Source organism: Microtus ochrogaster, linkage group LG8 (genome assembly GCF_000317375.1).
Source record: "Microtus ochrogaster isolate Prairie Vole_2 linkage group LG8, MicOch1.0, whole genome shotgun sequence".
Taxonomy (NCBI): Eukaryota; Metazoa; Chordata; class Mammalia; order Rodentia; family Cricetidae; genus Microtus; species Microtus ochrogaster.
Genome location: NC_022033.1, coordinates 5,160,869 through 5,187,497, shown reverse-complemented (window position 1 = coordinate 5,187,497; position 26,629 = coordinate 5,160,869). Strand labels below are relative to the sequence as shown.

At 44.8% G+C, this 26,629-nt stretch overlaps 1 protein-coding gene across 5 annotated transcripts in view; it reads right to left on the bottom strand.

Annotated features, from left to right (window-relative positions):
• The window catches only part of LOC101989023 (serine/threonine-protein phosphatase 4 regulatory subunit 1-like), an 89,092-nt gene that overhangs the window by 15,454 nt on the left and 47,009 nt on the right, over positions 1 to 26,629 (bottom strand). For 4 of the 5 annotated variants that reach the window (XM_013352228.2, XM_013352229.2, XM_013352227.2 and 1 more), the window contains 7 exons: positions 22,364 to 22,470; positions 20,971 to 21,113; positions 11,324 to 11,470; positions 4,140 to 4,247; positions 3,485 to 3,550; positions 1,365 to 1,523; positions 638 to 822 (listed from right to left, as the gene is read on the bottom strand). In XM_013352228.2, coding sequence (XP_013207682.1) covers positions 638 to 822; positions 1,365 to 1,523; positions 3,485 to 3,550; positions 4,140 to 4,247; positions 11,324 to 11,470; positions 20,971 to 21,113; positions 22,364 to 22,470 — 915 coding nt within the window. The remainder of the gene's footprint in view (positions 1 to 637; positions 823 to 1,364; positions 1,524 to 3,484; positions 3,551 to 4,139; positions 4,248 to 11,323; positions 11,471 to 20,970; positions 21,114 to 22,363; positions 22,471 to 26,629) is intronic. The other variant, XM_026787162.1, reaches the window with a different exon arrangement.

The window sequence follows — 26,629 nt, the reverse complement described above, 5'->3', positions numbered from 1 at the left end:
GAAGTATGGAGGATGGGGACACTGAGTGCAGGAGGAGGAAGAAGTATGGAGGGATGAGAAGGGTCTATATGCAAAGGTGTCAAGTACCCACACAGTCCTACCTCACACTCTTGCATAAAGGGGTGCTTAAAAATTACCTCAATATTGTCAGTCCATGACCACTATCTTCATAGGGCAAGCTAAAAAGCCAAAGATCAGACTTCACACTAGTAAGACACTGAGGGTCAACACAGCACACAGGGATGGGGCCTTTGTATACACAGAATGTCCCATGTCACAAATGTATGTCTGGAACACTTCACCTTTTTCCCTGTGTAAATTCTCCAAAGAACTCCATTACTCGAGGAGAGAAAGAATTTTCTTTACAGGTCATCATTTCATCCCCACACTCCGTGAAGATCTGATCTAACTGAAGAGATGTGGTAGCTCCGTTATTTATAACCTGGCAGTCATGTTTCGAAATCATTATTGCAATTACTTTTTGCTTCTTTACATAATTAAAGCTCTAATATTCCATCTTGCCCAGAAGGTCACTATTACTAAATCTGGAGATGAGATAATTGCTAGAATTCTAGATGGATGCTTGAGGTGAAGGGGAGGGGGGCGGGTTGTGCCAAGTATCCTGGCTGGAGCTTACCGGTTTGAGGAGTCTGCACTGCAACTGGTGGGCCTGGGTGGTCCAGAGGCAAACCCTGAGTCCACCTCTTGGCTCGTTGGCCTGATGCTCGGGGTGCCATCCTCCCGAATGGACAGGCCAGCTTGGGGTGGGTTTGCAAATGTGGAGATAAAGGGGCCGAGTGACTGAAAGGCCGCTTGGCGCACCTGGAACCAGAGCACACAGTGTTGACCTGCAGCAGGGACCAGATCTGACACCAGGGAGGGACAGAGATGGCCGATCTCAAGTTTGCTACTTTCTAACCACCCACTAAAAGCCAAGTAAACCATTATCAATGGAAAAGAGGTAGATTTAACCCCACAGCCTAGTCTTCATGTTTCTAGACTGTGAACTCCACTCACCACTAGACTTCATGAAGTCTGTAGGAAGACCTCACTGACAGTGTCCAACCTGCCTAGGGCAGTATAGGAAAGAGAATAAAGCACTTAGAGATTTTTCTTCTCAATTCTGGCTTCTACATTGTGCACTTTCCCCAAGTGTTGAACTGTGTGCCTCTTTCTTGGTATTTACCCCAAAGACTTTGATATTTTAGTTACCCTAATTTTGATCTCACAACATCTAGCTCTGACTACAGCCATCAATGAATGAAAGGGAAAAAAATAAATAAGCCAGAAACCAAGACAGAAATTGGAGACAGCAGGACAGATGGAGAGATTGACACTTGGAGGCCAGTTGTGCAAGTACTCACCCATCGACAGGGATCACTGATGAGTCTGATGAAGAGGGGCGAGAGCTGGGTCCTACGGACCTCAGGGGAGGTGTTGCAGCTCACAGCCATGAAGCACTCCGCGCATGCTTTCCGCATCCCCCACATGTTATCGGAGCAGAGCTCAAAAAACGTTGGTATCTACCAGACAAGCAAAAGCTACTCAAATATGAGTACCTGTAGATGGTCAGGACCTGTCCCAATAGCCTATAAAGGCAGAGCCACAGGGGCATAACAAAACAACAATAAAAAGATAATAGCAAAACATTATCTAAAGGGATCACATAAAAGAAACAGTAAGTAGGAAAAGAAAGCATAGCTCTTTCACCACCTAACAAGTGATTTGGTTAAATTTAAGAAGATAATGGAGAAAACAACAAAGAGAAGGGCCAACACTCCTTTCTCAGCTAAATTAGACCAGCTCAAAAGTCAGAGACTCAGTGAACGGCAGACTCACCCAGCCACGGGCACTGTCTTTGACCAGGGTATTGTCAGGCTGTGGTAGCTGAGAGCAGACATGGGCTTACGCCTGTAATCCCCCTGTAATCCCAGCCCTCAGAAGACTGAGGTGGAAGGATTACACATTTGAAGCTGGTCTGGGCTACACAGACTGTGAGAATATAAATAATTCCTGTCTACAGACATGCAAATTATGTCCAGAGGAAGGTAGATGACCTGTCTATTCCTCTGGAAGTCACCTGGATTCTGTGCTCAGACTGTGAATGTGTCCTGTGGGGCTCTCCATTGAAATTGGGCTGTTATATTTTTCTGGTTTCCTTTATTAGCAAATGAGTTAAATATAATTTTTTTACCTATGTTCATTTATGTCTACATGAAGTTGACCATTATATCTTTAAAATTTTATCTTTTAAAGAGCTTTGATTTTAATATCCTAATGTAAAACACTTAGCTGAAAACGTTTCACAAATGGGAGCATGGTGTGACAGAGGGAAGAGCCACCTACAAGAAAATGGCTGTGCTGGCCACTGCTGCCCCCACCAAAGACATCAACGAGATGCTCATGTTCTTGGGGCCTTCAGAGCAGAAGCCCAGGATAAATTGTCTTGGCTTACAATGGCGTTGATGTGGCTTACACTTTAAATAAATAAAATGTGCTTCTGAACTGAAATTTAAAAATCAATTTGGAGATGATCCTCTTTGAGGTTAAATTCCAACCGCAAAGCTAGAGCATTAATGAGAGACAGGTGCAGTTTGAGAGCCCAGCAGCCGCCCAGGCCAAGATAACCCAGTACAATCCCTGTCCTCGAGGTACCCATCTGTGAAACCCTCACAAGAGGTCCTATGAACTAAAGGGTACAGGGGGTGAAAAAAAAAACCTTCTACAGCATGTGGGCAGATGAGTCTGGGCAAGACAAGAAGGCCCGAGTGCATTCCAGCTGAGCGAGCAGCGTGTGAGGGTCTCTCAATGGACAGGCAGAATGGTCTTAAGAAGAGCCACTGCTTCACAGGAGTGAAAGTCATGGGGGGGGGCACTATAGATGTGGTGTTCCATTGGCCACATCAGTCACATGAATTTTGACTCCCAGTTGAGATGTGTGGCCAGAGCTGAACCCAGCCAGACCAGCACAGTGGGGCAGATGTGGGGTGACTGCAGGCACAGTAGAAGAGATACTTTTTTTTTTTTTTTTGATTTTTTAAGACAGGGTTTCTCCGTAGCTTTTGGTTCCTGTCCTGGAACTAGCTCTTGTAGACCAGGCTGGCCTCGAACTCACAGAGATCCGCCTGTCTCTGCCTCCCGAGTGCTGGGATTAAAGGTGTGCGCCACCACCGCCTGGCGAAGAGATACTTTTTAAAGAGAACTGAATGGTGACAAGGCTCTGTATTTTAACCCAGAAACCAAGAAAAATATGCCTAGTGTTTGCAGGCTCAAGGGCAAGAAAGAGCACCAGGAGGGGTGGTGAGGAGGTAGCAGAGAACACAGACAGAGGAGGCACAGGAGACGTGACCAGGAGTGAGAACAGCATCAAGGTCACAGGGCACATCACAGTGTCTGGGCTCTCTGTGCCCACCCCCTTGCCGACAGACTTGCAAAGCACATCAAGAAGTGTGGCAGCAATTACGATTGGCAAAGCTTCACATACCAAAAATTGCTCAGTGGCTTCTTGTCCAACAGCATGACAAATATCACCAAAATGCGTGGCGCATACCTGTGAAAGGCAAAGGCCTACCCATCATTTCTTTTTCTTTCTTTTTGTCTTAACAAATTGTAAAGCCTAACAAGCAGGAACTCTGAGAGCAATTATCCCTCTAGTCAGACAGCTAACAAGCCTGTACCAGGCCCATCGCCCACACAGCACCATGCCAGGTGCCTGCTGCATTGAAAACAGGGATTTATAGGAGGTTGCCCACTTCTTTGGCTTCCTGGCTCCTAATTGCTCTTGATGCATAATGCATTTGGTAGTGATAAGGCAGAGCCTGTTCGCTTCCCTGCATAGTGAACGAGACCCCCAGTCCTGACCATGCTTGCCACATGGCCTGAAGAGCAAGGTAGAAGCTGGGGCTTCACTACCTCTAAGTAGGGCTGAGAAAGCTAAATCTTGAGCAACCCAAAGGGAAACCAGGAATAGGGTGGAAGGTGCAGAGATGACAAGAGGGTTCTGGAACTAATCATTCCAAGGAATCAAAGAACCCGTGAGTCTGCCCAATGTTACCCAGCCAGCAGTGGCCCTCCCAAAGTTGACTAAACAAGTAGACAGGGACACTAGAGGGACAGTCTGCAGTCTCTTATGCTCCCACCTTTCGAACTTGGAAGAGTTTCCCATCGCTGCACAGTTCACAGAACCGAGGCAGCAGCAGGCGCTTAACTATGTTCTTCTTCAGCATGGATGCCATTCTGCAGATTATCTGTATGCAACAAGAAGAGCAGGATAGCCTGACATACCAAAATGTCTCCATCACAGGGATAAAAAGACATGCATTTGAAATAGTCCTCAAATACCCAGGAAGGAAAACACAGGATACCTTCGAGTTCTGTCAAGTCAGATGGTCAGCAGAGGCCAAAGCTGTCCCTAACATTACCCAGATATGAGCTCTCCTGCAGCCCCATCAGTAGCTGCCCAACCCCTACCATGCACCACCTGACTGATCTTCACTGGATGTTTTACCTCCAGGATGGTGACTGTCCCACTTTTCAGATGAGGAAACCAGCACAGAGACATGTCAAGTGGTGTGAATACAAATGAAGAGCCTTGAGGTGAGACACACCACAGGACACACATGTAACACTGCTCCACACGGCTGTGGGTGAGCAGGCTTCACACTCCACCCCTCCTGAGCTGAAAACTGAGACCCCAAGCAAACACTACAGGGTTACTGGTTTGAGAATTCAGGTTTGAGCCTTCCAGGAAAGCTGGAAAGAGTAGAGTACTTTGGGAGGAGGCCAGAAGGGAGCTAAGAAAGAAGAGCTCACCATCATGATGTGATTTTTTCTGCCTCACTAGACAGTCTATGAACTGGGTACATACAGAGAAGATGATGAGGGTCACATGACTGCTGCCTGGAAAGCAGGATATGGAACACTTCTCACAGCTAAGGTAACACTCTTCAGAGAAAAGTAAGAGAATCTACTTTCTATTTTATCAACAAGATACAAAACAAAAACAAAATCTGCACAGGCATGGACCTTGCATCATTAAAAAATAAATAAAATGAGCATGAGACTAGAAAGTGTGATCCATAGTTTAAAAAACAAAACAAACAAACAAAAAAAAACCAGTACTCAGAAGTTAGAATTTACAAACTTTAAAAAGAACATAAAGCAGTCATTATAAACATGCTTGGGAACTACAAAGAAAAGATAGTTATAATTAATGAGCAGATCGAGACTCTCATCAAAGAAACAGAAACTACAGAATAGAATCATACAGTAACAGAGCAGCTTTGTAACAGGTGCCCTTGAATGGAACTGGACTGAGAAACAGCAAGTTAGGGAAGGTGTCAACTCTGGGTGTGCCTGTGTGAGCACCTCCAGGAAGAAGCTCCTGGCCCAAGAGTGCTTTAATCCACTAACCGGGGTGGTAGGGCCTGTCTGGGATGAAAGAGGTAATGGGGGCATCTGGGACTGGATCTGGCCCTGGCCTCTCCTATTCCTGTTCTCTTCTGCTCCCTGTCCTCCTTGTTGTCAGCCATTCTGCCTAATATTTCCAATCATGAACAGATGACAACCTCTGAAATTGCAAAAATAATAAAGCAAATAAGTATTTCCGTCTTGTGAGTCCCTTTCATCAGCCACCGTCACAGCAGTGAGCTGCAGCTCTCCATAAGCCTTGGAGATCAACTGCCCTGTGGATAACAGCTACGTAAGTTCAGCAAACTCAAGAGTCAGCTATTTGAAAGCAGTGAGAGCCAACCAAAAGGCAGAGATTGTATGTCTAGATGCCCTTAAAAGATGAAGGCCAGCCAGGAGTGTTGGCATAGGACTTCGATTTTGCACTCAAGAGTCTGAAACAGGAGGATTATGAGTTATGGTAAATTCAAGACCGGCCGGGCCTACACAGTGACATTACCTCAAAAAACTAAAAAGGAACCGCATTGCAAAGGAAGGAGTGTGTGAAGGAACAAATCCCCAAACTTCCCAGACCCTGTAAAATCTAGGCTGCTCAACAAATAAGGAGTAGGATAACAAACATTGTTAGGGTCCATTGAGAGAAGGAAAGAAAAAAAAGCTTGGGGAAGATACTGTATCTATAAAAGCTTAAGAATGAAAGCTGACTTCAGAGAGAAACAGGAGACCCAATGGCAACAATGGCTTTGACACTTTACAAAAAGAAACAGAGCTATAGACCCACAGTTCTATACCCAGCAAAACTAACATAAAAAGTGAGGAAAGTAAGGACTCCTTTAAAACCAGAACCACTCGGAGCCTTGAAGGAAGTTCTTCACATGGAGAGAAATGACAGGAAGAGCAGTCACCAAAATTGGCAAAATTCAGCATAAAAAATGCTATTATCTTTCTCTTAGTAATTTCTTCAAAAGATATAACTTTTTAAAAAAATTATAAAACTACACTTTCTGATTTATAATGTAACACACAAAACAACAGCACAGAGGGTAAGAGCGAGTGACAGACTATGCTGACAAAGAAATCAAAATGTAGCCCTAAAACTATTGTTACCCCAACACACAAAGAAAGAATTAATAGAAGAACAAAAACTGGTAAGAAAAATGGCAAAAGGGTGGAAATAAATCCAAACATGTCAACAACAATATCAAGCAAAATGGATTAAGTATGCCAATTAAAAGGCATAAACAATGAGGCTGGATACGAGAAACTCAATCCTGTGCCCTTGAAAAAAAAACTTGTAAATATAAATAATTCTTGATGATACGTTAGTAACTCAATGCATAAGCATTGAACCTGCCTCTTTAAATACAGCAGAAAAGATAGGTTCAAAACCACTGCTTCCTTTCTACAAACCGAGCAGGCTGAACTCTAGAAAACAGAAGGGAAGGAACAAAGTAGAAAGTCATAGCAAAGCAAGCAATTGAGAAAGTAAGGTTTAAAACTGTGTTGAAATGCTAAAAGAATTGACAATCATGAATGAAAGGAAGCACTAGAGATCTGTCAGACAGTGAAAGGGTAAGTGAGCACTGCCAATAACTCTGTCCTAATAAATCTCAGTTCAGATGGAGAAAGTAAGTTCTCTTGAACGCTGGACAAAAATGAACTCTTCATGTGAATTGAATTTATCAAAACCATGTCATGCCACAAAGAAAACTCTAGAGCCATATTTTTGACTGGTGTGCTCTAACAAGAATTTAAGAAGAGAAAAGGTCTCTGATCTTAAACAAAACTGCTCAGAAGGGCCACTCCACAGCAGGATGCCAGCTAGGCACAAAGGCCAGTGGGTAAGTCTCAGGAGGAAGCCTACTGCACACTCTCCTTTCTTTCTTCTTTCTTCTTCTCCTTCTCCTTCTTCTTCTTCTTTCTCCCTCTCCCTCTCCCTCCCCCTCCCCCTCCTTCTTCTTCTTTTTTGGATTTTTGAGACAGGGTTTCTCTGTAGCTTTTGGTTCCCTGTCCTGGAACTAGCTCTTGTAGACCAGGCTGGCCTCGAACTCACACAGATCCGCCTGCCTCTGCCTCCGGAGTGCTGGGATTAAAGGCCTGAGCCACCATCGCCAGGCTTTCTCCTTACTTCTGAAAGGACACAGCAGCTGAGAATTTGGCAGACACCATCTCTGACTATGTCAAAATTAGCATAACAGTATTTGAGTCCTAAGCTTCCTGCCATGACATATCAAGAACATGTTTATGTCTATGACATTCCTGTCAGAGAAACAGAGGCTAACACCAAAATGGAGGAGACAGCAGGCAATGCTAAGACAGAAGAAGAACTGGCCTAGACTATGTTGAGATCTCCCAAACACCTAGAAACCACCTAAGATCAGGAGAGCAGAGACAGGACGACTCAGGGCCAAGAAACTGACAGGCACGCAATGTCAAGCTAGGTGACATCAGCACTCACTGAAATGCTCTGACTCCATCCCCGTGCTATCCTTGTGTCAAGAAACACACACCCAAGTCTTTCAATGCAAAATGACCAAGTCTCCAACTCATTCTCAAATGGCTAGTGTGTATGTGTGTGTATAGACACACATATATACATGTGTATACATACATGCATATATACATAGATGCTTTGCAGAATATATATACACACATGCTTTACACACATATGCATATGTCTGTGCAAACGGAAAAGAAAGGATGGCACACATAAAAGTGACAAGCTACAAGAGAAATGGGAACAAGGGCACATAGGAGCTCATGTTTATATTTTTCTAATTCTTCTGCAAGTTTGAAATTAAAATAATAAAAAGCTACCTCCTTTAGGAAGAATATTCCAATATAAGTAAACAGGAAAAAAAAAACAGAAGGAAGGAAAGACAGACATTCTGTCTCCAAGATCTGTCTCTCAGGGACACAGCACTACCATAGTACAGTGAAGAATTCTGGGTGGGTAATATAGCCATCATTCTGTTGAGAATTTGTACACAGACAAGAGAGTGGGGGAAGGGGGAGAAAGAAACACAAAGAAACCTAATTGGGGTGAGGGAAGGGTAATCCAAGCCCCGAACACAAATCAGGAAAAGGCCTGTCTTCAAACTCTGAGGACACCTGTTTCTGATGTAATGTTTAGCTGAGTGTACACTGACAGCCACAATAAATGAGGGTGTGAGACCTCTGTATCCAGGGCAACGGGGAACTAAAGAGCTCCCTGTATCTCTTTCCACTCCTCCTCGTCCACCACACCCACATGACCTTATTACTATACCATAGAAGACAAATCCAGAATCATTAAAAGGCAGCACACAGTGACAAGAAATGAGATTCCAGCAGCCCTGGGAAGCACTTGTGTGGAATGATGGTCGTCACCAGTTGCTCGGAGCCAACTATTCTTTACAGCCCACCACAGCATTCTCTTAAATAAATGCACAAATAAAAATGAGCTCAAAGTAGGGATGACGACAAAAAATGAGGAAGCCTTACTGTGAAAATGTGTTGAGAGAAAAACAGGCTTCTGACAATTAGTTATCATCGCAGAATGCTAATGGCCTCCCTGCAAGCAAGAGGAATTATAATTGGTCTCCAGTGGCCTGTTTATCCTGTTGAGATATAATTACAAGATACAGCGCTCACAGTTTTTACCAATCCATTCATCCAACAACTAACATTTATTCGGCACTGACTCTGAGCTTGGCCTTGTGTTGGGCGCTGATGGTGCGAGGCCACAGTGACCCTAGGTCAGAGCTCACCATTTCAAGGGACAGGTAAACGGAACTTCATAACTCAACTGCTACGTGAAAGGAGATGGACATGCAGCAGCCTGTGATCACAGAGAGGAGGCATCACTAGCAGTGATCAAGGTATAGGGAAAGACGTCAGCAAAGCAATGTGCGTATACATGGGATAAGACACGACCTGAGTCCTGTCCCCACAGGACAATCAGAACTGATTGACTGTGACTCCCGACGAGAACTAAAGCTGAGGAAGAGAGAGATGTGTGTGTCATCCATGTGACAGGCCATTTCCCGCGGAACAGCCTCCTTCTGAGCATCTGCAGAGCCACAGCATTCACACACAAGGCCACAGAGTACAGAATGGAGAGGGTATTGTCCAGTCCAATCCGCTTCTACAATCACCATCTCTCTGCTCTCAGTAAACACACGCTATTATTGTAGAGTTTAGGGTACTGCCCACTGAACCAGACAACAATTTTCTTGGGGAGCTCCATAACATACATGTAGTCTTTTCTTCCTCAAATAAAATCACCTACATGCCACATACATTGTCATTTCCCAGCTGAAAAGAAGACAGCCCCACAGCTCTTGGTTTCCAGGGCCCCCTAACTTCCAGGATCCAGGGAAAGAACTGGACCAGAGCACAGTCGGGCCATAGAACAGCATCTTCTGCTCTGGTGGGATCCACAGAAAGACAAGCAAGCTCTCCAAACATAAGATGACAGAGTTGCATGACTGGTCTGGGCATGCACAGTAGGGCTTCAAATCACAAACCAGAAACCAATTTAGTCTGCAAATGGCCTGTGGGGATTGTTTATGGAAGGTTTGTTATATTTTCCAAATAGTCCTACCAAAAAGAAAAAGGGGGGGGGATGGACACCACTGATAAGAATGGAGTGTTTGGAAACAAAATAAAAATCCTGCAGAAATGCCTTCAGCATTATTCTCTGTGGCATTATCAGTCTTTAGGGATAAGATTCTTGGCTGCCAGCTGTAACCTTGGAAACTCACTGGACCAACTTGCAAATGAAAAAGATCTACTTGGCAAAGTTCACTGCTCCACTGCCAAACACCCTGGCTAAATGCTATTATCCAGGTTCATTTTGCAAAGTAAATTAAATTTCTTGTAGAGAAACTTGAAATTTATAAAAGAACCCTGGAGAATTTGAATTTTAATAATCAATTATTCCTCAGACTGATTCATCTTATAAACATATGGAATATGCAAAAAATTAAATTAGTTTAAAAATCCAGACCTTTAACGCATAGTTGAAAAAAACTTTTATATAAATGAAGAATAATTGCCAAACGTTCTGACTCTGCAATATAAGTTTTTAGCTACATGGCGTATAATGCTTTTGCATTTTGGGGAAAAAAAAATAATTCCTTCTTGTAGCATCATTTCTTTCTGAACAAGAAAACAACTATCTGCTCACCCGGCACTCATCATCCAGGCCGGGCCGATCCTGAAGCTCTGAACTGGAACTCCCAGAAAGGGTCCAGCACACAGTCTCATCTGCACGGGCCAACAGAGGGGAGTGCTTGAAGGAAATGAGGTGGACCCATGATGGTCCCTGAACACAGAGGAGGAGCAAGGCCAGGTTGTGGCACTGAGCGAGCACAGCAGAACCCAGCAGTGCTTACCACCAAATAACGAGAGGAGGAAGCCAGGACTACTATACAGCCCCTTACTAATAGTATATGTACCTGATACCACAGGATGCCACAGGGAAAACCAACATGGCAGGGCAGAGGCTGAGTCTCCCCTCTCTGCTTTTGCCAGTGTGCTGCCACACCCACTTGTTAGGAATCTATCACTGCTTACACACCTTCTTGGCATCGACAGAAGACATCAGGTCTGTTGAATTATTCCTGGCCCATGACTGGGAGAAACAAGGGTAAAATCCCCAGGCTGAGGAGTTTTGCCGTGAGAATGGAGATCCTGAGCAGAAGTGGTTTGAGTCAGTGGTTGGCAACACTCACATGGTTGGGACTTCTCCAGCCCTGGTGCTCCAAGAATGAGCATGTCTAAAAACAGGTTCAAAGCTACTAGTGGAACTGCCTTGAATGAGCCCTGGCCACCTTACTCAGGGAATGGTGCTGGCCAAAGTCCAACTCTTGTGAGAATTCAAGTCCTACATTAGCCACCAGGTTTGCAAGCCACTCCCAGGAAGACTTACACTCATGGCCTCTGCTCTGCACTCATCGTCACAGTCAGGAGCAGAGCGCTCCAGCAGAATGGGACACACTTTGCCTTCGATGTCGCACTGGGAAATTAGACCTTGCTCCACAAGAGCCAGCAGCACCTCCTGGCTGGATTTTCTGACCTGGAGGGGAATAGAAGAAGGTGAAACAGGAGATGGGGAGACGCTTTCTCAGGATGGAGACAGCTCTCCCCCAGTGGCCCTCCACTTCCTCTGGGTCTACTCTTTGCTCCACTTCCAGAGAGAGCCCCAGTCTCCTGGTGGAATCATTCCTCCCATATGGACATGTTTTGGGTATGATTCCTAACTGTCATGTGTCTTCCAGAGGGTGAGATTGGAGGGCAGTCCCATGTCTGAAATGCCTCTTATTCTCAGCACACCCTTAGTACAAACAGCAGGTAACACAGAACATCTCATTCTGTTAGTGCTGGTTGGATGGACGCTCATCTGCCCCACTGGCATAGGTATCAGAATGAATGCCAGCATCTACTCCTGCTCCTATGCAAACCTGGATCACCACATACAAGAAGACCTGAGTGGTTTCTGGAAGAGCCCCATCATGGTGGAGAACACTGGCAGGAAAAAGATGCTTCTTGTCCTTGGCCATTGTGCAGTGAGCCAACAAAAGGGTGTAAAGGGACCAAAAGAAGCTAAAGAGGCATTTTTTAGAAAATGAAAGCACTTGAATTCCCATTTATAGAGAGAGCAATGAAATATGCAGTCCATTGTCAAGAAAGGAAGGCAAGAAAATCATAATGGGCCCCAGAAGTGAACAGACATTGTCACCAATGATCAGCCCATAGCAGGGTACAAGAGGGCAAGCCCCGAGGCTGTAGCCACAAAGGCTACATGGCACCACGGCTTCTGACCATAGTGCAGGGAGGGAAACTGTGCTTCAAAAAGATGGCTCTGGTTGTAGTGCTCCAAATGAATGGCAAGCAATGCGAGACAATACAGAGGACCTGCAAGGCATCGAAGGCAGAACCCAGTGCGGAGGGATGAGACCCTGCTAAGTTGGCTGTGTCAAGAAAGGTGATGGCCTAGCAATATTACCCAGCATGGTGACAAGACTGGGTCCTGCTACAATGTTCAGGTGTCACACTGATTGAGGAGCAGGCATATGCCAGGAGCTAAGGACATGAGACAAAGAAACATTTCTGGGGCAGCCTGGACGGAGACTCCCCATTGGAGGTGGCACCAAGTACATGCAGAGTGCACCAGGAGGGAGTCGGGACACTCACAGGCAACCACTAAGGCTACACAGAGCACAGTGGGGCCTTGGCCAGAATAAGTGGCCACCAAGGATGTAGAGAGGACAGCAGGAATTGCAGAGTCAAAGAGGAGACTTGGAGACAGGTGTCCAAAGAGAGGCACTGCCAAGAGCGGTGACGAGTTAGCGCTCTCCAAAGGCATTTATTTCTATGTCAGTCTCTGGAACATGCAGCTACTAGTGGTAGTGTCTGGATCTTGTCTATGAACTGAAAGGTTCAGTCCTTGACCTGTGGCAATGATGGAAGATGTGGGGGACCCTTGGGTCAGGGGGTGAAAGCCTAGCAGAAGAAAACCAAGTCACTGGGTCTTTTCTGGACTCTCATTTTTGCTTCCTGTCCACCACGAGTGAGCTGCTCTGCTCCATGCATGCTCTCTGATATAATGATCTACTCTACACAGGTCCAAAAGCCCAGGAGTCCAAATATACCCCCCTTTTTGTTTCTGCTTGTTTGTTTTTCGAGACAGGGTTTCTCTGTGTAGCCTTGGCTGTCCTGAAACTTGCTTTGTAGACCAGGCTGGCCTCAAACTCAGAGACCTATCTGTCTCTGCCTCTCCAATGCTGGGATTAAAGGCATGCACCACCACCATCAGCTTAACCTTTCCTCTTGGTAACTGGGTTATCTGGTATTGTGACATAATGATAGAAAATGAATGGCCACCAAAACTTCTCTAAAGAGGACCTTTGAAGATGTGATTAAGAGGACTCTGATGCCAGCCAGGATTAGCCCAGTGGTCATAAATGTCATCACAAGTATGTATTATGACAAGAGAAAAACGGGAGGAGAAAATGTGAAGAAATACTTACAAGTGGAGGGTCAAGTGACACAACCAGCAAAAGTTGGGCAGGTGAGGGCAGGTGGACCAACCCTGACAACACTTTTCTCCCAAACTGTGAGAGTAAAGAAAGGCCCGAAGCTTAGAGCTGCCAAGTTCCTGGCACTTTGTTGCAGTTGCCCCAGGGAAACAACACACCAGCAAGGGAAAGGGACCTCAGGTCCACAGAAGAGCATGCTCAGGAGAAGAGGGAGATGAAACCTGGGGACGTGACAAGTTCCAGGTGACAGAAGCAAGGGAAACCTTCATGGAACAGGAACTGAGGGTGAGCTGAAGAAAGCCCAGGAAAGGCTGTCACAGTGAAGCCCTCTGGGGACCAGTGAGTGCTGCCGAGGGCTTAAGAGCACAGAAGTGACAGATCATGTTTTGGTATGAGTGATGATAACAGAGTAGCAACCTGGAGTGGAGCCAAAGGACAACCATGGGCAAAGAGCTCCTGGCCCTGCAGACAGGAGAGAGGGGGTAAGAAAAAGGCTCAGGAAGGCCATTACCTAGGAAGGTCAGAGAAGCAAAGGGTGACTGCTGACACTACCCTGGCTACTGACGCCAGAACAGAAGAAGGAGGAAAAAGAGCAGGCAGGGTAGAGAGAGCAGGGCCAGTGTAAGGGTCTGGTCTCTCTGGTCTACAAAGCAAGTTCTAGGACAGCTAGGACTATTACACTGATGGAGGAAGGTCATTGGTTAATTAAATAAAGAAGCTGCTTGCCCTGATAGGTTAAAACATAGATGGGAGGAGTAAGCAGAACAGAACTCTGGGAGGAAGAGGAAGTGAGCTCAGAGACTCGACAGCTCTCCTCTCGGGAGCAGACGCCTCAGAGAGACACAATGCCCCACTCTTGCGGGCAGAGGCTAGAGCTCTGCTCTCTGAGGCACACGCGATGAAGCTCCGACCCAGGATGGACATAGGCTAGAATCTTCCCGGTAAGCACACCTTGGGGTGCGACACATATGATTGGAAATGGGTTAGTCCAGGTGCGAGAGTTAGCCAAGAAAAGGGCTAGAGCTAAAGAACCAAGCAGTGATTAAAAGAATACAGTGTCCGTGTAATTATTTCGGGGCATAAGCTAGCCTTGCGGGCAGCGGGGTGCTGGGGACGCAGCCCCGCTGCTCCTATTACTACATTACACAGAGAAACCCTGTCTCTAAAAGTAAAAATCAGAAACAGAAACAAACATAGGGGTGGTTCATCATCCCTGTACCTGGGATGCTGAAGCAACAGGATCACTGTGAGTTCCAGGCCAGCCCAGGCTACAGTTGAGATCTTATCTCAACTCAAGCAAGCAAACAACAAGGCATTTACTACATTTAACCTACTAACAGCCTGGCCAACCGCAAATGTGCTGAGTGATTACATTAGCAACAGTTGGACAAGATCGCCTACAAGAACCCAATCTAATAGTAAAGTGCTGTATAACTCAGGTAATTGGTTGAAGGTAATAATGAGAGTAAAAGCCAAAATAGTCATCTGTATACACCACCATAAAGAATCAGAACTTTAAGCCATCAGAGGCCTGACCTAAGCATCAAAAGCCTCTCAGGATGCAAAGAGCTGAGAACAGTAGTTAGCACACATGGTGCTCAAGTAGAAGCTGGCTGTTGTTCCCAAAGTTTCCACTGTCAGAGCCCAGGACCCTGAGGGGATCAAGGGATGCATGTGGTCCTTTTTCCTTCATACCATTTGCGTGGAACAGCAATAAATGACTGACAGGCATCCAGTTCCCATCTCAAACACCCAAAGTGGCAGTGGAGTGGAGTGTGGATCAAGCAGAAACCAAAAGAGGCTGTCAATAGGTGACCTGGATCACGGTGGGGCTGGGTGGTACAATGCAATGGTAAGCACACATAAAGTGAACAGCTGAGCCCAGCACAGGTTAGTTCAATAGCTTACAACAAAAGGAACAGGAGACCATGGCCCAGAAAGCAGAGTCACACAGTTTATGTGATGTGCTAACAACCCCACTCAGCCACTCTCACAAGTGGGATGCCTATGACAACCTGCATGCAAAGGATGGTGGTACTTTGGAGCAGGAGAGGGGTATAGAGCACTTGGAACCACTACTGTAACCTCAAAAGCAAAAGCAAAGAGCTGTCAAGCAAACTGCAAACACTTGTTACATAAAGCGGGTGGGATGAGACGCGTGTTTATTTTATGATCCTTCTCTCAAGTGATTAAATTTGTCAAGATAATTTTAAAAATGAACGTGTTTTTAAAACAAGAGTACTGAATCTTCCAAATGAGCTGATTAGCTGAATTCAAGGCCAAACAGCTCCATGTCTACCAGCTACCAGGAGCGGAAGCCCAACAGAGGGAGCGGAATGGCCCAAACTGAGTGGGAGTGTGTGGGAGCTGCAGCAGATCCTCCAAGGAGATCAGTTGTAGGAAATGGGACCAAAGCCAAGAAGCAAACAGGAGGGAAACTGAGGCACAGAAACAACACAAACTAAGAGTAGGCAGAGCGAAAACACTTCTTTAGAAGATGGTCAGCCAGGGCAGAAGGCAGGGGGCGAGGCCTGCTGAGGACAGAGGTTTCCCAGCTTCCTGGCTCACATAACTTCAAAGGACTGCAACAAGGTACCAGGCTCTGGGGCTAGGTCACAAAGGTTCCTACAGGGAAAGACTCAGATTTGATGACAGGCAAGAGGTCTACAAGAGCCTGGACAATTCCAAGACAGACAAGTGAGGCTCAGGATCCAGGTCTGGTATCCAGCCATAGCCTCATTTCCCACACCTCTGCCTCCTCTCATCAGACACAAGAATGAAGAAATGAATGCCATGTGCCATGCAGACCTGGAGCACAGCAGCTATTGTCCAGTTGTGCAATCACAGCTGCAGGATTTAGGTATTACCGCAGGGCTGTGGCCAATACTCCTCAGGCTCATCAATCTGACAGAATAAGGCACCTATCCTAGGCTGAGGCAAAACCACCCATGTTTGTACTAGAACACTGACCGACTAGGACTTCTAGGCACTGCCAGCAGCCCACTGCACACTTCCAAAGAGCCAGCACCTGATTATGAGAGGTAGACCTGGACAGGAGAGAAGGGCATTGGGAGGAGGAGGCTGGCTCCAGTGAGCAGGCCCTCATGAGGCTAACGGTGGGGATGGAGGAGGCAGCCTCGAGCCTCCACCCAGTGTACTCAACTTTCTCATTGCTGTTTTTGAAGATGGAAGGGAAGGAGGAGAGGAGGCCTTTGAGGTTATGCATTTATGATGGCAACAATGGATATGTGGCACGGGTCTGACTGGATGTGGAGGTGAGGGGGAAGGGTTTCCAGAGTTCCCGGGCCGTGGCTCAGGGGAATTGAATATCTCAGATGGTGGCTCTGTTCACGGCAATAGGGGATGAAGATTGAAGGCCTCTATTTTCTCCGTGATGTAAAATGCAAGGTCACTTGCTTGGCGAAAGGCAGGGCAGGGTGAGGGGCCTGATGAGAATGGCAAAGGTCTAAGGGAACAGCCAAGGATAATGGGAGAAGCAGCTGATGAGGGACGGGGGAAAGGATTGCCGGACAGTACTGCACATGCAGCTGTGACTGGAGCCCATAAATTTCCAATGGCACCAATCAATGCATGACAGGACACCCTCCCACAGACTGAGCTCAGCAGGCAAGACTGGAAGAAGCCAGGCCTAGCTAGGTAGAGCCAAGGTAGCAGAAGTTCTACCAAAGGGCAGGAACATGGAGATGGATCTGAGGGGGTAGAGGGAGAGAGCACAGATGCAGAGCAGTGATTACTATAGAATCAGACATGATGGGGCTGTAGATCCAACGGTCTGGAACAAAATATACAGCAAAGACAGGCGACAGAGGTCAGGAAAAAGGCAAACCCTTGGACAGTCTCTCATTTTCAAGAATGCATCAAAAAAGAAAGAAAAAGTCAACAGAAGAACAAAAGTGGATGCCCGCACAGTTCACAGAACACTCAGACACATGCCGAGCTGAAGATGGGGCACACGACAAAATTAAAACCAGTGGAGATGATGAAGAAACAGGAGAATGTCTGTGGCCCTCAGACGAGCTTGCTGAGGGCAGAAATCTGCCCTGTTCATCTCTTCATCCCCAGGCACAACACACCAGGCTTGGCTCATAATGGGCACTCAGAAACTGTCAGAACAAATGAACGAATTGAGGAAGCCGCCCCGTGTTATGATCAGACGCGTGTGGGAGAAAATGCAAAGATAATCAAAATATCCATGGCAGGAGAGTGGGAATGGGATGGCTTTTTCCTTATCTGAAAACTCTATTGCGCCCTGCCACACTGTGTAACAGTTAAAAATGACTGTCTGTTCTTTTTAAGAACACCAGATCAAGAAAAACACAAACTAAATTTTTAGAATTTTTTGAAAATAGTGGTAATCTAAACATGGTATGTCATTAAAAATTTAAACACTTTCATCCTTTACAGGAAGTCATCTCTGAAATACACTGATACAAATACAAAGGACAGAGACTTCCTTCACAGTGTTTGTGTGTGTGTGTGGGGGGGGTACATGTATTCCATGGCGATGTGTGAAAGAGAACTTCTAGGAGTTGGTTCTCTCTTCCAACCCTGTTTATAAGGCAACCCCTCTTGTTTCTGCCACTGGGCTGCAGACCCCAGGCTGGGTGGCCCTCAAGTTTCTTGGTAACTCTCCTGTCTCTGCTCCTATCACGAGCAGGAATGCTGGACTTACAGATGCGCTCCACTATATCAAACCTTTCCTCATGGCTTCCAAAGACTGAAATTTGGGTCATCAAGTTTGTGTGAGAGTCCCTGAACAGTTTCCCAGACCCCTTCAACAAAGTCATAGGTACTAAAGTTTCCCCAGCTTATGTGCTATCCCTAACTTCAGAGGCTGACACTGCAGGAAATCGGAGCAAGACCCACCTTGAGTCACTGCCCCAAGAACAGGGCATATGGCTTGAAGAAGGCAGGAGGGGGCACAGCCACCTGAGAAAGGCCAGGGTGCAGGACACAGGGCACTCTCTGGAGAGCAGTAAGACTGATACCACTTGAGGAAGCAGGCCCAGAAGAAAGGGAGTCAGAAGGGAAGGAAGGAAGGGAGGGAGGGAGGAAGGAAGGAAGGAAGGAAGGAAGGAAGGAAGGAAGGAAGGAAGGAAGATTAGACTTCCCCAAATATACTGAGAGTTTTAAGTTTGGGAACTGGGTGAATATTTTCAATGCATCAGAGTCAGAATGACAAAAGCTACTCCTACTCTTGAAGATAAACGTGTTCAGCTACAGCAGAGCACTGGAGCCCAGGAGTTCAAGGCCATCCTGAGCAACATAGTGAGTCCTTGTCTCAAAAGAGCAAAAGACTATGCGCTTTATAGATTATGCGCTCTATAGAGTATATCTAGGAATGTACATATGCATCTACAAAGAATACATGCAATAAATAACAACTGGAAAAAGAGACAGTGAATTTGAAGGAGACCTGGGAAAGGAAAATGGGAAGGTTTAGAGGGAAGAAAGGGAAGGAAATGTAATTAAAACACAATCTCAAAAATAAACAAACAATAACACAGTAGATGAAAGCCACTCAGGCTAGTCTGGTATGCCTATTTTCTCAACAGCCTAAGGCAGAGGCAAAAAATCCAACGTTAAAGTCAGGCTGAGCAACTTATACCCAAAGTAAAACAAGGATGAGGATGTAGCTCATCCATTGAAGAGTCCATGTCTAGCAAGCAAGAGGATCTGGGTCCCACCCCAGCACCACACACACACACACACACACACACACACACACACACACACACACACCTCAGTGTAGTAATGTGGATTAAACATAAACATACCAACTACCACATGAGACTTACACTGTACAAAGTGAAAAAAGAAGATAAAATAGGAAAATGAAGTAAAAGCTATCCTTGATAAAAGCTGGATATACCAATAAACCAATGGGCCATTTTATTTTTAAAAACTGCCATCACTAGAAGTAATGGCTGAGTGCATAGCCAGGAGCACCCTGGTACCCATGTTTTGGTTTCTCATCATTTCCCCAGCTAAAGGAGCATTGACCCTGTGAAGAAGCAGTCAGTTTCAGATGGAGGTAAACTCTCAAAGTCCACTAGACATGTCACGAAGATTCTAGAATAGCTCCCACAAGCCAGAGTGAAAAACAATTACCAAAAAGAAGCAATGCCCACAATGATGGGAACACAGTCATCAAACTAAAGCCTAGCTGGTCTCCATAATTCTGACAGCCAACCAATGACAGAGCCTCAGCGGTCATCTGTAGACAGAGCATGACAATTATCCTGGAAACCAGTAAATAAAGGAAGAACATAAAGAACTGATCTCAGCTGTCTATGTGGTCTGCGTTCTCAAACAGACAGTAGGAAAGCTCTTCACTGAAGACTTCTAGGCATTAGCCCAGAGAGCAATGAATGACAGAATTCAGGTATCAAATCATACAGCCTCCAAGGAAATAGTGTTTTCCATGAGGACTACCCAGGTCTGCTCCAAGAGATGGGCACCTTCACATTAAACTTCAGATGGCATATTACCTGGAGCCAAGCTCACCATCCGACAAAGAAGCTCCCAGAGCTTCTATACTTCCTACTCAACACAGAAGGGAGGTCCCAGCTCAGAAGTACCCTTGTGGAAACAGAAAACTCATTTCTGGTTGAACCTCTAGACTCAATGCCCAGTTTATAGAAAACACCTGGAATGAAGGAGATCTTAAGGCTAGAGATACTATTGCTAGGGATACAAGGCTAGAGATACAAGGTGGAAAAATCAACAGCACCAATGTCCTGGGCTCTTTAGTTAATACACAGCAAGGAGAGGAGAGAGGCACAGCTCGCGCAAGCTTCACAGACTTAAGAAAATCCATGTGCCAACTTTGTTTGTATTTACACCCAAATGGGTCATCTAGAAAAGTCACATTTCTTGCTATGTGTGGTGTTGCTGGTCCATAATTCAGCAATGAAGATGCTGAGGAAAGAGGAGCCAGAGCCAGCATGGTCTACATAGCAAGTGGAAGGCTAGCTTGCCTCAAAAACACAGACCCAAACAGAACACACACTGATGAGAAACCAGGACGATCTAATTGGCAGAGCTGACTGGGTCAAATAAGTAATGGTAAGTTTTAAAATAACGGTATCTCTCTATATATTTTTGTCATGCTAAGGACTAAATGTAGGAATTGTACACTAAGCAAGTGTCTACCACTGAGCTACACCCTCAGCTCTTTATTTTTTAGAGAGCCATACTAAAGCTTTGGCAGTTGAGGGATGCAGTGTCGGGAACTACTCTCCTGTGATGGAGTCTCTCTGGGTGAAGTGGCAATGATGGCTGAAGCAGTAGAAGGTTCGTGAACCTCACTTTTATGTTCTACCCATTGGTGTTTGAACACATCCATAATGAAAAGTTAGAGAGAAGAATCCTCTGCAGTAAGAAGGAATACAGTCTGCTTCTCCCGTGAGATGAGAGGACTTATTTCATGCAGTTAGCTCTACCAAGGCTTTTCCTGAGCTATAGATGAACCAGAGAGAGTGTGCTGATGAGACCTTGGTGGGCATGCTCACACCTGCTTGTCTGGATCCACGAGGTACCGCACTATAACAGGCACGAGGTACTGGGAGACCACCACAGGAAAATTCAACCTGCTTTCTTGTAAGAAAGCGACGACGGGCGGGATCTGCTCCATCAGCTCAGTTCGCACTGTGGGCTCTGGAGCAATGGGACAGAGTTAGATAAGGAGAAGTCAAGCATCTGACATGGTATATACTAATGGTTTCTAGCTTTGCTTACTGAAATACTTCATCAAGAAAATTAGACAAATGCAGTTTAAAAATCATTTCCCATTTAGAGTATTTATGTTACAGACAGGCTTAAAAAGCTAGTAAGGCACAGAGCAATATAAAAACATGAAAGGAAGAGAGGATGACAACTCTATTATAACAAGCCATATACAAATGGAGAAAGGACCGAGAAGTCTGCATGCTGGGCCAGCGTCCAAAAGCCATTACAGCTAATGGCTTCTCTGTCAGACCTATGGGTTGTGCTTATTTAAATTCCAGCCAGGATGTATACATTATAAATAATTCTTTCACAAATGCACTCCCCCACAATCCACGCATCCCAATTATTTCTAAGGCAAAGCATTAAACAAAAGAGCGCTCAAGCTCCAGTACACCACATTAAATTTAACACAAATATATAATTGCCGCAGCACTGTAAATGGTGATTCATTTCCGAAGAGAATCCATTCAAAGCCTGAGAACGTCCACTTGGGCCTTTTTAAAAGCACTGTGTCACATCCACATGAATATTTCAAACTGATAGCAGAGCTACATGGAAGGCTTCTTTTCTATCTTCAGCTAAAATGATCAAATTCTAAGGCCTCAGATTTCTGGAACTTTCTGAAGCAGCTCGCCATTCATTATGAGTGCAGAGAAGGGGGGCTGTGGGGCAGCTGTCAAGACTGGCAAGCCCACTACTCATTCATCTTCCTCATCTTTACAGGGTGGCGGGGGTGGGGAGGCAGCATCTGCTGTGCTGCGGCGTGCTTTCTTCCAGAATAGCAATCACAGGGAGGCAGAGAGAACAGGAAAAATCAAGATCAGTCCACAGAGATCACAGGTGAGAGAAACTAATGACTGGATTGTTCTAATCCAAAGAACTGCTTTTGATTGGGTATTTCTTAGCAACCAGCACTCTGGCAAAACTCAAGAAATACAAAAGGCCTAACTGCCAGGGCAAATGGCCTTCATCACATTAGTCACTCCGATGTTCCAAAAATAAGGGCAATTTGAGTCATTCTCAAGTAAGACGTCTGTTCTTCGTGACAAAATCCATCCACAGTCAGACACTGTCCAAAGCTCGCTGATTAATATGAAGGCCTTTCAATCTTAGCTAGCACTTGTACCATATAATTTTTAAGAAATGCACAAGTAAAAAAGTTACAGAACTGAACAAACCTGCATCTTCTGACAGTCGGACTGCCACCTCCATGACTGCCAGTATGTCCTTGTCACTGTGGCTGACATCCCGGAAGACATCCAGTAGTCCTCTGGCGACAATCTGACTATAGGGACAGAAGAAACCACATGGATGTTAGCTGGCAGGTGCTGACCAAAGGATGCTGCACTGCAGGTACAGTGCTTACATCTAGCAGGAGGGTCATGGAACAAAGAAAAGCCAGCGTCCATCCAGGACAGAGACTACCAAGACCCATCAGAGATGGCCGCTCTAATGCCAATCAAAGTCCTGTAAGAATTGGGACTTTATCTCACAGCCTGCAAGTCAGAATAAACTTGACACAGAAAGCCCTTATTCTCTTTGGTTTATTGTTGCTTTGGGCTCACACAGACTTGGAAGAAAACCCTTGGATCATTGAGATTATGGGGGCAAGTGACCAATAAACATAAGTAAGAGACCCAGAGAGCAGCTGCTGGTCCTTCAAGGTCTGGAGAACGAGGTACTACATACAGGCAGAAGTCCAGAGATAACTGTTTTAACTAAGGTTCTTCTCTGATTCTGCTGGCTTATTCCCCCATCTTCCCATGTGATTAATACTAAACAGGATGGACCCACAACATCTGTTTGGAGGGAGCACAAATGCTACAAGTAGGCTTTGTCAAGATAACAAAAGGTGAAGGGTAGGGTCAGTGGGAGCGACTATTTAAGGAGAGGAAAAGCTATCTATGGGCCCTGGGACAGTAGGAGAGCAGTGAGCCAGCCTGCAGCCAAGGAGCAACACAGTGACTAGGGAACCTTCCATAGGCAGCGCCAGCACTAAGCCACATTCCAAACACTAGAGGGTTTCACCATGGGGCTGTAGAGATGGGACTGCTACTACAGTCTAAAAGATATACCTTGTAGGCATCTCAGACACAGGGGAGAAACAGATGGCCATTAAAGTTTACCTGAGAGCAGGGTAGAGACCTTCCAAGGAGCAGGCCTAAAAACCCAGGAAGTCAATGTGAACTACTCAAGACAAGAAACCATAAATAAATGCTTTATTAAACATTAAGAAAAAAGCTTAAATTATAAGAAACAATCAAAGAACTCCTCCAAGCAGGAAGAAAATGACATTAGATAGAAACCTAAATTTACATACATGAACAAAAAGGACCAGAAATGATAACCACATATAAAGATTGACCTCATTATTTATATCTCTTTAAGAAACAATTGTTAAGCAAAACTGAAAATGAATTGTGGATTTATAGCATATATGTCTGTGTGTGTGTTCGTGAATATACATATATGTAAAATGGAAGACAAAATAGCACGAAGACCAGGAAACAAAAATGAGAGCATACTACTGTAATTTTATTACATTGTGTAGTAGAAAAATATCACTAATAAGTTAAACAAACACTGAGACAGCTACTAAAATAACAAAACAAGTTATAGCTAATAAACTATCAAGACAAACTCAACTCATAAAAAAAATTCCATTAAACCAAGGAAAGGCAGATGAAGACCCAAAGGAGAAGAATAACAAGAGATGAGCTCAAGCAGGATGATGTCAATTTTAGCAGCAGGGAGTACAAAGAACATAAATGCTCTGAACACTTCAATGAAAACACCAAGCTGCTGGAGTAAACAAGATCCAACTATATACTGCTAACAAGAAACACACTCTAATATACATATATAAATACATACAGAGTGAAAAACTAAAAGTGGTTAAAGAGAGCTAGGGTGGCTACCTCAATATCAGACAAAACACATTTCAGACAGAGAACATCACTATGGATAAAGTAATTTCACAGTGATAAAGGGGTGAACTTGTAAAGAAGATATAATAATCCTAAATGTCTATCTATGTACTAAATAACACAGCTTCAAGCTACAGAGTAAAAAAAAATCAATAAAACTACAAGGAGAAATAGATAAAAGTCACGGTGGGAGTCTAGAAATAGGACCACACATACATCACCAGTGAATTTTCACAAAGGTCACAGGGAAAAACCAGGCTTTTCAAAAATGCTGCTGGAATGCGCAGACACTGGGGAAATGACCCTGACTCTCACCGTGTGCCTTGCACAGAGATTGACATGAAATGCATCAGAAGGCTAATGTTGAGATCTTTACCATAAAACGTCCTGAAAGAAAAAGAATCTAGGAAAAAAAATCTGTGTGAGCTTTAGTTAGCAGTATTTCTGAAGCCTCAAAATATACAAAGCATAAAAGAAAATAAATAATTTAAAAATGTCATTAAAATAAAAAACTCTTTCCCTATTACTACTAAGGAGGGTAGAGGAGACAAATCACAGAATGCAAGAAAATATCAGACAAAAGAGACATCCAGACCTAGCTTTGAAACTCCGTTCATAAGCAATTGCAGCAATGTTGTTCAAACAGAAAATAACTAAAAACAACCCGAATAATTACTGGTTGCCAAGCAGGTCAACAAAATGAAGAACTGATATGTTCTACAACATGGATGAACCTTGGAAACAAACTGAGTAAAGAAGCCACAAAAGCCCACAAACCACATGAATATAACTGCTACACACAGCGGAAAGAGAAATTAGGCTAATGGCTGCTTAGGGAAAGGACAAAGGTCACTTGAGCAGAAATGTTCATGACAACAGAGTTTCTTTTGGAGGTAGTAAGAAAATTTCAAAATTCCTTGAAGAATGCTAGACATTCTGTGAATATGTTAAAATCTATCAATATGAAATTTGAAAGTTGTAAACTGTATGGTTTGTGTTGACAGAGGTTTCTGTCCCACCCAGTCCTGTAGCCGTTCAGTCCCAAAGAAACACACAGAGTAGGTCTACATTAATTATAAACTGGTAGGCCTATTAGCTTAGGCTTCTTATTAACTAATTCTTACAACCTACATTAACCCATAATTCTTGTCTGAGTCAGCCATGTGGCTTAGTACCTTTTATCAGTGAGGCATTCTCATCTTGCGTCTTCTGTGTCTGGGTAATGACTGCAGACTGAGCCTTTCCTCTTCCCAAAATTCTCCTGTTCTGGCCACCCTGGGTATACTTCCTGCCTGGCTAATGGCCAATCAGCATTTTATTAAACCAATACAAGTGACAAATCTTTACAGAGTACAAGACCATTGTCCCACAGTAGGATTGTGTAAAGACACTATAATGGTAAACTCTACTGTATGTGTTAGAATAATATATTGATGAACTGCATGGTATGGCAAAATGTAGTGGACATTATACTAAAGCGTATGATATATTATCTTGGTCAGTGTTCTATTACTGTGAAAAAACTCCATGATCAACACAACTCATAAAAGAAATCATATAACTAGGGACTTGCTTATAGTTTCTGAGGTTTAGTCCATTATCATCATAGTGGGGATCATGGCAGAATGCAAGGCACTAGAACAATGACTGAGAGCTATATCCTGATCCACAGGTCAAGAAAGAGACTGGGTCTTGCATGGACTTTTGAAGCTTCAAAGCCCACCTCCAGTGATATACCTACTCCAATAGGGCCACACCTCCTAATCCTTGTAATCCTTTCAAACAGTTCCACTCCCTGATGACCAAACATTCAAGCATATGAGCCTATGGGGGCTATTCTTATTCAAACCACCACAGATATGTAATGGACACCATACCAGTAGATTGTCATATGCTGTTTGAGTTCACTGAAAAGCTGTCTCTGGAAGCAGGATTACATACATGTGCATGAGCACACACACACTTCAGACCAATCATTTTTACTTCAATGTGTCCTCCAACACCTCATGTCCAGGAATGGGGTGACCATACCTCCCAATGGGGTGACCATGCCCCCCAACTGTGGCAGAAGAGAGAACACTAGAACAGCCCAAGAGTAAAACACAGAGCTCCTGAGGACAGACAGCAGAGGCTAAGGGTGCTCGCCTCATGATATGAAAGAGTCTACTGTAGGAAAGAGAGGCTGTGGATTTAGCCGTGGGGTGGAAGAAGGAAATCCCTCCTTCTAGGACTCTCAATCAGTAAATTTAGTTGACAGCCTCTGCTTGCCCAACTGGTTTCTGCTGGATGCTGTAAGCCCCTGACTTAATAATGTTGCCTTTATATGCCGCAATTTGTTCTCTAACTCAGAAGTCTCTGCCTGGACCCTAAACCCTGAGCTGCTGCCTCAGCAGGTTTCTCTAGTCCTTCCGGCCAGAGGCTGGAGCCCCAGTTGATGTTGCCTTTTGTCTGCTCTCTCAACCAGGCTACTCCAGCTGTCCACATGGATGCTCTAACTCCTGACTCGACAGTGTTTCT